Source organism: Mustela erminea, chromosome 19, assembly GCF_009829155.1.
Source record: "Mustela erminea isolate mMusErm1 chromosome 19, mMusErm1.Pri, whole genome shotgun sequence".
Lineage (NCBI taxonomy): Eukaryota > Metazoa > Chordata > Mammalia > Carnivora > Mustelidae > Mustela > Mustela erminea.
In genome coordinates, this window is record NC_045632.1 from 23,497,612 (window position 1) to 23,512,427 (window position 14,816).

Genomic DNA, 14,816 nt, shown 5'->3' on the forward strand with positions numbered 1-14,816 from the left:
TAAAAATGAAGATTTTTGCCAAGAAAACACAGAAGTAAGAATACTAAAACCACAGAAGCCAAGAGGCAAGCCTGAGGGGAAAGCCCGGAAAGTGCTCTTACCTCCTAGGGGAGATAAGACTTGAGGTCCGGCCTGTCCTCTCAGGGCCAGTGCCCATCACAGTCACCCCAGGACCCAGCTAGTCTACACTGACTTCGCTCAGCAAGATCTGCTCCATCTGACCCAAAACTACCCAGAAGTTGGGTCAGGATTTTTCCCAGAAATGAAGGCAGTGTGGCCAAGGGAGGGACATCAGCAGACATAGGGGCTAGAACTCTGGGGAGGACCCTGTGTCCCCTGGGTCTGGGACAGTAGGGCCCAATACATGAGCAATGAATGGGAGAGACTTTCCCCAACTCCACATTCACCTCTATGAGTTAGGAGAACCATCTACCATGGGGGTTTTTTGTTCTGTTTTGTTTCATTTTGTTTGTTTGTTTGTTTTTAAGCTTTTATTTATTTATTTGACAGACAGAGATCACAAGTAGGCAGAGAGTCAGGCAGAGAGAGGGGGGGAAGCAGGCTCCCTGCCAGGCAGAGAGACCAATGTGGGGCTCAATTCCAGGACCCTGAGATCATGACCTGAGCCAAAGGCAGAAGTTTAACCCACTGAGCCACCCAGACACCCCCAAGGAGAACCGTCTAAGTGGCCCACCATCCTGTGGGTCAAAGAATCATCTAAGTGGCCTCCTCATCCCAGGAGGAGGTCTGTAGTCAATGTACAGGCCTTTGAGGAACTCTTTCACCATGGCCAGCAGCTGCTGCTTCAGGGGCTCGCTGCCCATGACCAGTGTGGTCATCTGCACAGCGTCCATCCAGTCCAGGTGCCCGAGGATGGCCATGGCTTCATTAAAGAGCTTTTGCTGCTCAGTGGGCGGCAGCTCCTTTATGATCTGAGGAATTGGCTCAAACCGTCCGCTTGTCATCCACGCACTGTAGAGTCCCCCGACAGCCCCCCCTAGAAAACAAGGAAGGTTCAGTTAGTTGGTCCTTATTCATAAATGGTGGCCTCAGGCTCTTGCTGGGAGCATGTCCACCGCCGTGACGAGTGAGCACATTCACACACGGGTGGGAACAGGCTTGGCTTCATGTCCGCTCCACCCCACAGTGCGGGGGACAAAGGTTTCTGGGGTCCTCAGTCCATTTGGCTCAGATAACTGACATCCAGACTTGCCCTTCCCTAAGCTCTAGACTCACAGATGCAGCACAAAGCATCTCCCACCTCACAGCTCTGAGAACTGAAATCTCCAGGGTCTGCAGGTTTCCTGCTTCCCATGAAACTCTCTCATCTTAAAGGACAGAGCTGAGAAGCCAGTGCATTTGCAAGGAGAATCATCTCAGTGGTGAGGTTGAGTTTTCCCCATAATATGCTCTTTGCCCCTGAACTTTGGAAATTTCCAGTGAAATCCTGGGACTAAAGGACCCTGGGGACACAGAAGGAGACCTTTCCTCAGAAAGCACCTGTTTTTCACGCCAGCCCTCAAGAGCTATATGATGATAACTATCGAATATAACTCATTCAATTATTTCTCTTCCTGTGACCCCGAAAAGGCATAGCCATTATTTTTAAAGGTAAATTTATGATCAAATTTCAGATGCACAATGTTGGGACTTGAAGCCCCCATGTCAAGGGAAAGTTCTATCTGATCAGGTGGGGGCAGGTCTGCTAAGAAAGGTGCCCTGGGGCAGGGGTCTCAAACTCAGGTGCCCTCTAGGGACAGGCAGGTAGCTGAGAGGAGTGAAGAGGACTGAGTGAGCCTGTGGGTGATGAAGAACAGGGTCGTGTCTAAGGGGAGGGGCTACCCCTCGCCAGCCCACTGCTACCACACAGAATCCCACATGTGTATCCTGGAAAAAGTTCCATGACTATTAAATAGCAGTCATCAGATATTAATAGATACAGCCCAGGTGGACTTAGCGACTCACTCTGAAAGAGCAGAGCATGGAAAGGGGAGACACTGACTCCACAGTGGACAAACAAGCAAACACAACCTTAACCAGTCGATCAAGGTGGACACAGTCAGGGAGGCTGTCGGTGTCACATGTCCCTGAAATGGCGCTATGAAACAGGCACTCCACTGCTGTCTGCGGTATGCTTTCCCAAGGTCCACAACCCTGGGCTAACCATGAGCAACCATCAGGCCGACCCAAACGGGGAGGCATTCTACAAATAACTGCCCAGGACTCCTCACCAGTACCCAGGCCAGGAACGCAGCAAAGTCCGAGCAACTGTCACAGAGCTGGGGAGACGGAGTAAGGAGACATGAGGATTAAATGCTCTGTGATCCCTTGAGCTGGATTCTGGGACAGGAAAAGATCGTAATGCAAAAACGGGCAAAGTACAAAGAAAGTCTGGAGACCAGTTAGTAGGGACACGTCAGTGTTGGTTTCTTACTTTTCACAAATGCACCGTGGTGGTAATGTTACGGGAACCGGGTGAGGGATATGTGGGCGTTCTCTGCACAGTCTCACCAACGTGTCTGTAATTCTACTACTGTTGCAGAATTAGAGGTTTATCTGAGAGAATACAGCCCAGGCCGGAGAGAACCCGGTTGTGGGCTGGACCCCGCCAGCAGGCAGTAAAAGCTGCACCCTCTCAGGAAGCCAAGTGTGGAGGCATCTGGAGGCACACAGCTCCCCTGGGGCTGAGCCCAGGCCAGCATCAGGCCCAAGAGAATGAGCACTGCCCCTAGTCAGCCTTCCCCTCTGCTCCAAAAGAAGGGAGGATTTGGGGAAGGGAAACCAGTCATTTACAGGTTTTACTGAACTTTAGCCCACGACACCCATGAAGAGCTCAGAGCTGACAAACATTTCAGTCATCTGCACTAAACCTTTATGAGAATGTCAATATTTGATTTAGAGCAGCACTTCATGCAAATAATCGCCAGGAATATCGACCAGCAAATTACTAACTCTTTGGACAAAAGAAAATTCCTTGGTTTTCTGGGTAGAATGATGCTCTGCCCACGACTAGTGGCTTCAAGGAGCAAATCCCCGGGTTCCCCTGGCAGACGTCCTGTTCTCTACCAGCTCTGACAGAATCTGAATAAGATATGTGCTCCCACAATGGCATCTGGGAACAGCTCTAGGATAAATGAGCCCATCAAGCCCTCCCCTGAGCACATTAGATGGGGGGACAGGGACAGAGATAAAGAGCGTCACTGAGGAAGGAGGCTGTGGCCACGTCTCCTCCCCCACTGGATGCTCTTTAGATGGTGAGAGGCTGAGGTTACGACTCCCTAATTCACAGATGGGAAAGGGAAATGTATAGTGGAAGGTCTGGGGTCACCCACACACTGATTTACTCCCCAGTGTGAGCTCTGCATCATGAAATGTCCTTGAAGGCCAATCCTGCCACAGAAAGGCAGAACAGGGCAGGAAGTCATGCCGGGAGCTGGAAACAGAAGCAGACAGGCAGTCACCTCTCCAGCCTGTGTTCATGGGAGGACTGTAGCAGTGCTGTGAGCTCTCCCACGTCCCCAGCACGGGCTGCCCAGCACAGAGCAGGCATTCAGTGATGTATCTGCTGAGTCCAATGCAGCAGACCATGCCTTTGTCACCCCCTGTGCTGCAGGGTCCATCTGAGGGAATTCACGGGAGGTGTAATCCCGCCCCTCCTCATGTCAGACCCACACAGCAGCCCGCTCTCTGGTGCCACCCTGGCCGAAGGGGAGACCACACCAGAATCCTCCCTACTCCTAAGACGTAGGAAGCAACCCCATCCTAGCTCCAAGAAATGATGTGAAAATCAGCCAAACTTTCATTCATAGCCAAAAACTGTCTCTCAAGTTGAAGCAGGTGACAAAAGCGGGGGACAGGATAGTTTGTTGCTTTTTCTGCATTAGACTGTTGGTTTCAGAATGGGGTGGTCTCCCTGAATGAGCTCATGTAACATGACCAGACAGCATCTGCTCCTAGGAGGTGCTCAGTAAATTCCAGCTTCCTCCCTGGTTCCCTTTTGCAGTGACATGTAATGGTGACAGGGGAAGGAGACCATCCAAGGGACCCAGGACACCCTTATATCGTCAGAGGTCCAGACACATCCCTGAGGGGAGAGGTGCCCTCCAGGTCTGCATGAGTCATATGTCATTTGCAAGAATGCCCTGCGTGTCTGAGACCATCACACTCAGAAGCTGTGTTTTCAATGGGATGAATTAAGCCCACAAAGACCATGTCACAGAAGCCACCTCAACTCGACAAACATCTTTCACAGGACAGGGATTTCTATGTGGTCTCTGTGGTTTTTCTCTCTCTCTCTTTATTTATTATTTGACAGAGGGAGACACAGGGAGAAAAGGAACACAAGCAGGGGCAGAGGGACAGGGATAAGCAGGCTTCCCGCTGAGCAGAGAGCCTGAGGTGGGGCTGGATCCCAGGACGTTAGGATCATGACCTGAGCCGAAGGCAGATGCTTAACAGCTGAGCCACCCAGGTGCCCCATCTTTGTGGTTTCAAGGACTTTTTCACAACACCCCCTCGGCTGGCTGCCCCTTCAGGAAGATTACACGTACCAACAGCTAGTCCGAGCGGACCCCCGAACAGACCACCGATGAAGACCACACCTCCTGTGATCAGGGCGCTTTCCATAGAGTACCTGACAGCCACCTTCATCTTCTGATTCTCAGAGATGGAGCACAGCAGCTTCATGATGTCTTTCATCAAGCAGGGTTTCTTGGCGAGCCTCGAAGGAAGCATTTCAAAGGGAAACTCTTAATGAGTGTCAGAGTATGTGCACCCAAATGTCACTCTTGCTAGAGTTTGGAGGTCAGCCTCACGCAGAGAACAGGAGCTCTGCTGTATATGGAACCGACAGCACCCAGCAACGTGATGGGTTCCTTGTCACAGAGGAAGTTGGGGAGCCGCTAGTTAATAAGCACACAGAACCCGCAGAATGCACGAGAGGTCCTCCTTGCATAACTTCTCATTCATGACAGATTACGGAACAGGCCCAGCCACAAGCTGCATCTGTTCATCACAAGTGAGGAAAGCATGCCCTCTCTCCTGTCTGTGGCCTTCCTGCTGGCTCAGGCAGCCCCAGTGCACAGAGCCTGGCAGAGGGCAGAACGTCCCAGCCTCGAGTCCTCTGTCATGTGACAGGGCAACGGAGCTCATGCCAAGCCTGTGAAGGGGAAAGTACTGGGCTCCATGAGAACACTGGCCTGTGCGCACACCTGTCTGCCCCATGACCCTGAACAGATTCCTCACCTGTAAAGGGAGCTAAACCGCCTACAAGCTAGATTCTGGAAAGGTCTGAGGGGAATGGATGCAAAGTTCCTGGTATGAGTCTGGAACACGCAGCCCTGAGACTTGATGGCTCTAAATAAATGTTCTGTTACTGATACACACCACTGGCTTTTCTTTCTTTCTTCCTTCCTTCCTTCCTTCCTTTCTTTCTTTTTCGTTCTTTCTAAGATTTATTTACTTATTTATTTGACAGGCAGAGATCATAAGTAGGCAGAGAGGCAGGCATTGGGGGTGGGGAGCAGGCTCCCCGCTGAGCAGAGAGCCTGATACGGGACTCCATCCCAGGACCCTGAGATCATGACCCGAGTGGAAGGCAGAGGATTTAACCGATTGAGCCACCCAGGCACCCCCATCCACTGGCTTTTCTGTAAGCAAATGCTCCTAATGCCCTTCCAGTTCTACACGGGGGATAGTAAAGGCAGGGACAGGATGGCACTAAGGATGACCAGTAAAGTGAGACAACCAGAGAATAAAATAAACCAAAGTAGTTGAGGGATTTGCATGTCTTTGGATAGACAGACAGACCTTTGGAACAATGACCTTAGAACAATTCTTGTGGTCAGTAAACTGTTGGCCACAATGATGGGAAACTGTCAGGCACACAGGTCAAGGGCAGGGTAGGCTCTGCCTCAGCGTCAGTGGGCATAGAGAGCCACAACACTGACGGGCCACCTGACAGGACCCAGAAGTAAAATCAAAGTGGCCATGAGCTGGTGCTTCTCCTTTTGGCTTCAGCTGGACCCAAGGCTAGAAGGGCGCCTTCTTTCCTTCACTCCCCTTTTCATGCAAGCAGTGCCTATAGGAACTTGACACAGTTTGGGGCAGACTCTGTTGCTCAAGAACTCTTGGTTACGTCTCCTTTTAACACAAGGAAAATCCAGAACCAGACACTCATGTAGAATCATCCTCTCGATCCTGGGAGAGAATTTTGAGTCCCAAGAACAACTTTCTGGGTCTGCTGGATCACTACAGTCAGGGTTCAGAACCTCTCTGCCATTCCAGAAGAGACAGTTAATGTCCTGGGCTCTGGCCCCTGCCATGTTCTGAGTCAGTGATTCTCCACAAGCGAACCCCACTTTGGACAGCAAGACTGTAAGAGACCATGACCCAGACATCTGACATCGGCTACTTAGTCCTCGAGTTCAGAAAGTGCAAACAAGCACCCCGCAAAGTGTCTTTTTGACCAAGTGGGGTATAGAAGCAATGGAGGGGCCGGCCCTGCAGGGGTGCTCAAGGGACTAGAGGAGAAGTCAGAAATGCCTGTCCCCGCTCTGGCACCATGTGTCCTGGACCTGCCAGCACACCTCCGAGCTTCCTGCACCTTTGCTCACTACTGCAACCCCTGTAGACAGAGTCCATGCCGCCTCCTCCACCCTGGAAGACAGCCCACGTGAGGGTCATGACTTGTCCACACACGAAGGTCACAATAATAAAATAGCATTATAACAGCAAAGGGACTGCCCATGGCAGAAGTCACTGAGAAATGAGGGGATGGAAGCTGTGACTTGACTTACCCAATAGCCATGGTGCTGTAAAGCTATGCAAATGAGTTTTATTTCAAATATTGATAACCAAGGGAATGAATATCATGGTAAAACCTTTCAAAAGCTGACCATCCTCCTGTAAAACAGCTAATCATCATATAGTTTATATCCAGGTTATATCCAGCTTTCTATTTGTCATTATGCTGAAAAAGGGGAGATGGAGTTCGGACTCGGGAAGGCCCCTCTGGGGGAAGGCAGTGAGCTTCCCGTTTCCAGGTGGGCAAAGACCCCAGGAATGGTTTGCAAGGTTGGCTTCCTGGCCAGGGCACTCTATCCAAACACCACTCCTAAAACAGGATTTCTGCACATTAATGGACCTGCATTCCAGAAACACTTTCTGCACAGCAAGAAAATGCATGGATAGGAGGCAGGAAACAGCCACTTCGTATTCTGTGGTCCATCTAAAAACCTAGATTCCCACTTGCTCTGAATGTCTTCATACAAACCCACAGGGGCTAATAAGGCTTCATCATGCAAAGATTACTTACTCCCAACCTCCACCAGCCCAAGGCAAGAGCCCAGGGCTCTGCAGACCTGGAGGGCCAGCAGGTGTCCTGGCGTGTGGAAAGGCACGAGAGGATGTGGCTCACCTCTGGCTGGGTTCAACAGCTTCGCACCACAGCAAGACGTGGCACTCTGGCTGCCTCAATGCAAGACAGAGCTGGTTTAATTTCTGTGTGAGAATCATTTTAGACTTTAGAGCATCAATAGACTGTTGTGGAAGAAAGATTTGTCACCCCATCTCCTGAGTCCTTGCTGGAAAGCCCAGCCTGCTGACTTCTCGGGGACTGCCAGACTGAGGAAGGAAGCCAGTCCTGCTTCCCCTCCCACTCCAAGCTTGCCTTTGTTGGTGAGCAGCAAGGAAGCCAGTAAGGAGGGAGGAGGGAGGAAGAGTACTCTGATGGGGACAGACCTCAGAGGGTGGGAATGGGGTCTCCCCTCCCCATTTCACACCTATTTCAGAATCAGATTTGTCCACAACACGGGCTCTGGTCACAGAAAGCACATCTACTGGCCACAGGGAAGGCAAATGCCAACTCCCAACTGGGGAGCCCTTTATCAAGCCAACTTGAAGCCCTGGTTTCTTGCAAGTACCAGGCTGGTCTGCTGGTGCCAGCAAGGTTCTGGGGAAGAGGGAGATGAGCCCATCCCTGGGACTGCAGCCTGGCTTTTTGAGATGGACCAGATTGTGAGAGAGCAGCGAGAGGAAGGCTTCAGAGCTAACGGAGACCCACATGCACTGTGTTTAAAAAAAAAAAAATAAATAAAATTGGAAAAGCAGAGCCTCTTAAGGAGTCAGAGTGATCTTGCTCACCTGCCATCCTCAGTACTTTCTACTTCTCTTTTGGAATTTATGAAACTCCTCTGTGTGGCCTGACTCTTGCAAGCCTTATGTCCCCCACCTCTGCAGGCCGTGTGCAAAGGTCGCATGTGGACCCTACCAGCACTGTCGGATTAGCCCCCAGACTTTTTAATGACTGAAGCGTTGCCAGTATTTAAAAATAAGATTTCACATCCATCTGATTCCTGATTTCTCCCGAAAAATCAAAAGAGCAAGTCCCCTGGACCATCTTAATAGCCACAGAGGCCAAAGCTGAGCAGGTCTTGCCTTCTGTCTTCCATAGGCGCTGGCAGGGCGACCTTACCTGACCAGGGACCCATAAGTAGGTCATCTGCAACCTCTCAAAGTCCCCCGCTTCCTCTTTTAAAGGCTAAAGAAGCCACCAGTCCCCACCGTAGGAATTTTCCCCTGGGAGATCCCTGACATCCACTCCTGATCATCTCTGAACTTTCCCCGCAGGGTGAGGCCAGGGGTGCTGCCTCACGGGGTATCCTAGGAAAGTTCCAGATCTGTAACACCTGCCGCCCCACCCACGCACCTGGGACGCAGAGGAGGGTGACGCGCACCCCAGGTTACTGAGGAAGGCAGGGACAGGCGGGTAACTGGGGTGCTCAAACAGGTACCGGAGTCCAGGTCCCTGAGACCAGCTGCTTGGGTTGTAACCCCAGCTGGGCTGCTTCAGCTTATTTCTGGCTTGAGGTCAGCCTCTCCATGCCTCGGTGTCTTTACGTGGCAAATGAATACTTCAGCGACGTGGACTCGGCTCCCCAGCCGGCAGACCCCCCAGGCACCGCGCCCCAGCGCCCCGCCTCACCAGAGCCACGGGGACACTGAGACCTTCACCTGTTGGGATGCGGCCCCGGACGCCAGAGAGACCTGAGCCCGCTCTTCCCGGCCCCCGCCCCGCCCCGGGTCTCCTCTCCGCGGGGCCTCCCAGCGCGCAGGCTCTGCCCCGCTGCCTTCAACTTCGCCCGCGCGGGAGGCCTTCAAGTCGCCACTCACCACCTGGCCCCCGCGGCCACAGCCGGTATCCCCGCCATCGCCGCCACCCGCTCCGGTGACACCCTCAGGGCCGCTGCTGCCACGTCCTGCTGCGCGGGCTTCCGCTGCCTGGCCCGCTCTCGCCTTGGCAGTGTCTGACGCCGAGGACTCTCGCGGAGCTTCTGCTCTACGTCGGAGTCTAGGCCTGGCGCTGGAGTCTGGACAGAAGTCCCCGTGGCGCTCAGGCAGCGCTCCTGCACGTGCACCGCCAGCCCTCTACCGCAGCCCGCACTTCGTTTAGCTGGCCTTCCCTTGCGCTTTCCTCAGTTCCCCCGAGAGGCCTCTCTCTCTTTGCCCCTTGATTCAGGATCTCTGACTCTTAGGTCTGCGGAAGCTCCTCCTTCCTTCAGTGGGCGTGGTAGGCAGCTCAGCAAACTGGGGAAACCCCTGGTGCAAAGTTAATGTGTCCTGAATGTATGGGCCAAATCCCATATAAACTGGCATAAGGTGCCCGCACCAGGTGCCCCTGGGTCAGTGGTTTGAAAGGCTGTGTGCTGGCTTTACTCCTCGGGTTCCAAGGAAAGGGGGAGGCCCAGCTTCCAGGACAAAGCTGAGGTTGGGGAACCTCTTGGGAGGGGGCAGATGTGGGGATGAGGCAGGGAATATTTTAGAGGGAGTGTGGGGAAGATTCCCCGCACTCCCACCCCACCCCGACACACACGCGGACACACTAACACTCAGGGGCTGGCCTGGAACCATCTCAGATCTGAAAAAGGCTCTGGGGGCTTTCCATGGAGTGTCAGGGTCCAGGCTCTAACCCAGGTCCAGCTGGCTCAAAGCCCTCACTGTAACCCGCACTGGTCCTAGCTTTCCTGGATGCTGTGCGCCCCCAGAGGATGGGCCTCTTTCAACTGCCAGAGTCTTCTTTTTGTTTTCTTCTTTTCCTTTTTTGGAAGGGAAAGTACTTTGAGAGTATATATGCACCACACACATACACACACACACACACACACACACCATATATTTGTGTATATATATATATATGCACACACACACACAACAGTATATACATGCCCTAGTAGGGTTTTTTTTTTTTAATTTTATTTATTTATTTGACAGAGAGAGGTCACAGTAGGAGAGAGAAAGGGAAGAGATCACAGAGAGAGAGGAAGGGAAGCAGGCCCCCCGCTGAGCAGAGAGCCCGATGTGGGACTCGATCCCAGGACCCTGAGATCATGACCCGAGCCGAAGGCAGCAGCCCAACCCACTGAGCCACCCAGGCGCCCCCCTAGTAGGGGTTTTTTTAAAGATATGTTTGCTGACTTACAAAAAGCTGTACATATTTAATATATACAACTTGACGATGATGTGGGAAAAAAAGGCAGGAGAAAAAGTAATAAATATCATTACTACCTACAGCCCAGGCAGGCAGAGTGACTTTCCCCTAGAAAAGGAATGTCAGCACTTCGCTAAGGGCAAAAAGCACTCTTAGCTCAACCCCAGGACCCTGTAAGTCTATTTTAACATAAAAAAAAAATTTCTTGGGAAACTTTCTTTATCTCTAACCCCCAAAATATATGTTGTTAATCATCCTCCAAGCATATGGCCCCCCATACCCATCTGAAGGGACTCATGACAGAGTTTTTACTAAATTGTAATAGATGACAGTTCCTCACAACAGCTAGCCCCCTCAGGATCATGGATACCTTGTTTCTTTATTACTTGGGAGGCTTACACTAACTTCCTCCCAACTTGAAAGTATGTAATGAGCCACTTCTCACCACCTTAGTGCAGCTCCTTCTGCTCTCAAGTCCTGTCCCCATGCTTTAATAAAATCACCTTCCTGCACCAAAGATGTCTCAAGAATTCTTTCTTGCCCATTAGCTTCCAACCCTTTTAGCTGGGTCCTACATCGATGAGTTTGGAGATAAGTATACACCTGTGAGACCATCAACACAATCTACACTATAATCATCTCCATCACTCCAGAAGTTTCTTCTGCCCTCTTTATTATCATTATCACTTGTGTGTGTGTTATTATCATTATCACTTGTGTGTGTGTGTTTGTGTGTGTGTGCGTGCACACTTAACATAAGAGTTACCCTCTTTAATATGCGTTTAGTATACAACAGTATTAGCTATAGCCGTGTGCTGTGTAGATAAGCACTTACTTATCTTCCAGAACTGAAACTTTGTACTCTTTAACTATCATCATTTTGTTTATTCCCTTTCCCTCCTGTCTTCATTGTGAGAAAGGGGCTCAAGTATTAACAAGGGTTCCCTGGGCACAGTGAATCACCTCATCCATTTCCAAATAGGAGCTTTTGCTTGAGTTTGGGTGACAACCATCTCCAGCTCAGGCCTGGGGGAGATTTTCCCATTTCTCTGCGGGCAGCTCCCTCTGGAGGCTCATTAAGTAATTAGGCTCCTGACATCCCCAGAGGTGGGAAGGGGAGCACTAGTAGACAGGAAGATGCTGGAAGGGAGAGAAACTGCAAAGTCAGGGCCTTCCAGAGAAGGTGAGCTGTAAGAAGTCCAGCAAACATTGTACCTGTTGACAACCTGGGACCTTCATTCTGATATGAATGAAGTCATAAAATGGAAGCAGACACCAAAGCCCATGGATGTAACACATGATATCACAGTCTCCTAGTGACAGCCAGGCCTCCTGCAGCATGGTCCTATGAATGACAGGTGCACAGTGGGGTCCCCATCATGGTGACTGCACACTGACCTAGCATCCAGACAGTGCCCTCATGATGCTTACCGTGCTGAGGTCTGGCTGAGTGACCTCAGGAGTGTCATTCAGCTTCTCTAGGCCTCAGTTTGCTCATTTGGGAAATGACGACAACAATCGTGCCTTCCCTCAGGGTTATTCTGAAGATTAAAGGAGGTAACATGTAGGGATCTAGATTATTTTTGTTCATATCATAGTGTGTGAAAAGGAAAAACATCCCCAGAGTCCCAAAAGTGAGCCTCATGTCCAGAGAGGCAGGGAATCAGATCCCACCCCCACTGTCACAACCCACCATCCACAATCCACCATTCCGGGGGTCCAAGAATCCCCCAGCATGCGAGGCTGCGTTCATAGAGCCGGCGGGGACTTGGGCCCGTACATTCACCAACATTAATGTAGCACCTTGAGCTTCCCAAGGTCCCTGGGCTCTCTCCTGGGCCTGCTGAGTGAGGGGAGGGAGGAGCAGCCCTAAGGGTCAGAGATCCTGAATCAAAGGCCAAAGGGAGACAGAGTCCCCAGGAAGCATCTGCAGGCTTGAGGAAGACACAAGGCGAAATGTCCATCTAGCATGTGTGTGGGTTGGGGTAGAGGGCAGAGGCTGGATGCGAAGAGTGTAGTGTGGGGGCCACGGGGCCCTCTGAGGCCAGAGCCTGGTTCCCCCACCTTTTCCAGAGTTCCAGTCAGCAGCTCCTAACTTATGTGGCTTTTTCAGGATAATCCCTCTCAGTCCCAGGGCTGGATAATGCCACACACGGGTCACACACTCAGAAACCCCTGTGACCTCTTAATTAAGCATATGAGTAAACTTGATGTCACTTTGAAAACTAAAATCTTACGGTCTATGTTTTTTTTTACTTTAAATTACCTCTAAGAAGGCTTAGGGGTCCCAGGAATCTGGATCCAGACTTGTAGACAGTCATTTTTCCCAAGGCAGCCAGAGAGCAAGGGTTTGGGGTCCAGAGAAGTTCCAGCCCCTTATGGTGGGCCTAGGACCCGCTTCCTTCCTTGGTCCTGGGGTGGAGGAGGTCTCTGCAGCCCCCAGTCTCTTCTCTTCTCCAGGATGCATGCCATCTTTTTGGTATGTGAAGTGTTCAGTGCAGTGGGAGGCACCTATCAGGGGAATTGATTCATTAGTTTGCTAGGGCCCTATAACCAAGGACCACAATGTGGGGGGCCTAAAACAGGATTTTATTGTCTCTGTTTTGGAGATGAGTCCAACGAGCCTGCTCCCTCTGAAATTGGTGGGGCAGAATCATCCCTTGCCTCTTCCTAGCTTCTGGGAGTGGCCAGCAGTCCTTGGCAATCCCTTGGCTTGAATCTGTGCCTCTGCATCTGTCATCACTTGCCATCCCCCGTGTGTCTGTGTCTGCACCCCAGGTTCCCTCTGCTTATAAGGGCACCAGTCATATGGGATTGAATGCCCACCCTGCAGACCTCATCATAACTCGATTACACCTGCTGACTCTATTGTCAAATAAGGTCACATTTACAAGTACCAGGGGTTAGGACTACAACTATCCGTTTGGGGCGACACAATTCAATGCCAAACACCAGGAAGTCAACAAATGCCCACCAGGATGATAAGCACGTGAGTGTGCACATGGTCTGTGCTGGCACAAGGAAACGACAGGCTCAGCCCAGCCTTGTGTCAAAGTCGCTGTGCGCAGAGGGACCTCGGGACGGCTGCCTTTGGTCTTGGAGGAGCTGCGTTCTGCAAGGACTGTTGCCAGACAAGCTGACTTTGGGGGTGGTAATGAGCCTGTCCCGGCTTCATCGTTGTTCTTCTGAATGTTTAAGTTTTTCTCTTCCTTGGTGTTTACATCCTTCAGATATTTGCAGACCACTGTCCTGCCTCTTGGTCATTAGTGCCTGTCTGCATATTTGCCATGGTGTGTTGTTATTATTATTGTTGTTGTTCCTATGTCTTCCCTGCACGCTCACTCGGTCCCTCAGCCACCATCACTGCTGCCTGAATTTCCTGCAGGTTCCCAGCCCTGCAAGCACCAAGTTACCGGGATGGAGCATCAGCAGTCAGTAGTCAGGTGACAGGGGACAGCTCACAGGCCCTCTGGCTCCCTTCTCCTCTGTTGTTTTTGTCAGTTTCCTTTATGAGCTAAGTAAAGAACAGCGTGCTTACAGTGCGAATGCAGTTTCCAGACAAATCCCCTGCCCCTGCTTCCATCCAGACAATCCCCAGTTTTCTCAGCTATGAAATGAGGATAAGAACCCTTGCCCTCAACACCCTGGGATTGCTGTGAGGACGTATGAGAGCAGAGCGGAAAGCGCCTTGTACACTACAAAGCGGGGAGAGAGTGATGGTACCAGCAATGCCTTCAATGCATGAGTGGATCTCTGCAGAATGTTCCAGGGGTCTGCTGCTCTAAAAGCTAGAGATTCCAAATTAGAATTTACAAAATGAACTTGATAGAACTGAGATTCACCCTAAAATCTGTTTGTTGAAAGAATTGAGAGGTGCCCTACTTGAAAATCTACCGTCAGATTTTAGTATTCTGAATCAGTGTGGAACTCAGAGCCGGATGGGCTCTTCCAGACAAGCTGGAGATGCCCTGAGGGGGCTCTGGAAGGTTATGCTGCTATAAAAGACTTGGGAACAAAACCCCACCTTGTCTTCCATCTGAGATCTCACTGAAGAGTTCTCTGTATGGGGAAGACTTATTTCCAGTCTGACAAGAATGATTTTCAATGGTTCAGCTGAACACGCAATTCTCACACAGGTATTTCTATAATTATCCTGTTTCAGTTAGAAAACAGTTTCTGGAACAATGGGACTCTTATTGTACTGTCTTTCTGTTATAATAGATGTTTTATTACAGAAAATGATGGTAGCATCACCATTATGATTCTGGAGTTTTTATTTCAAACCGCTCATAGGATGGAAATTCTTTCTCCCCAGTAGTTTTCACTTTAA

The 14,816-nt window shown here is 50.8% G+C and overlaps 1 protein-coding gene across 5 annotated transcripts; it reads right to left on the reverse strand.

Annotated features, from left to right (window-relative positions):
- Positions 1-600: 600 nt before the first annotated feature.
- Positions 601-9,553, reverse strand: LOC116579854 (protein C19orf12 homolog). 5 transcript variants are annotated; one of them, XM_032325740.1, is made up of 4 exons: positions 9,172-9,553; positions 8,793-8,892; positions 4,551-4,720; positions 601-997 (listed from the first exon to the last, which is right to left on the reverse strand). In XM_032325740.1, the coding sequence occupies exons 3-4, from the start codon at positions 4,696-4,698 to the stop codon at positions 714-716; spliced, it is 432 nt and encodes a 143-aa protein (XP_032181631.1). In that variant the 5' UTR covers positions 4,699-4,720; positions 8,793-8,892; positions 9,172-9,553; the 3' UTR covers positions 601-713. The 5 variants fall into 5 exon arrangements, with proteins under 5 accessions (XP_032181631.1, XP_032181632.1, XP_032181629.1 ...); XM_032325741.1 differs by lacking the exon at positions 9,172-9,553 and adding an exon at positions 7,418-7,500 and having other exon boundaries at positions 8,793-9,150; XM_032325738.1 differs by lacking the exon at positions 8,793-8,892.
- Between the last annotated feature and the right edge of the window lie 5,263 nt (positions 9,554-14,816).

What these genes read in the sequence shown, in the direction of transcription:
- LOC116579854 (XM_032325737.1), bottom strand. Translation starts at nt 7,515, where the DNA reads ATGATTCTCACACAGAAATTAAACCAGCTCTGTCTTGCATTGAGGCAG. An exon ending in GCTGTTGAACCCAGCCAGAG is followed by an intron (nt 4,721 to 7,417) that starts GTGAGCCACATC and finishes GCTTCCTTCGAG; the next exon opens with GCTCGCCAAGAAACCCTGCT. An exon ending in TCCGCTCGGACTAGCTGTTG is followed by an intron (nt 998 to 4,550) that starts GTACGTGTAATC and finishes CTTGTTTTCTAG; the next exon opens with GGGGGGCTGTCGGGGGACTC.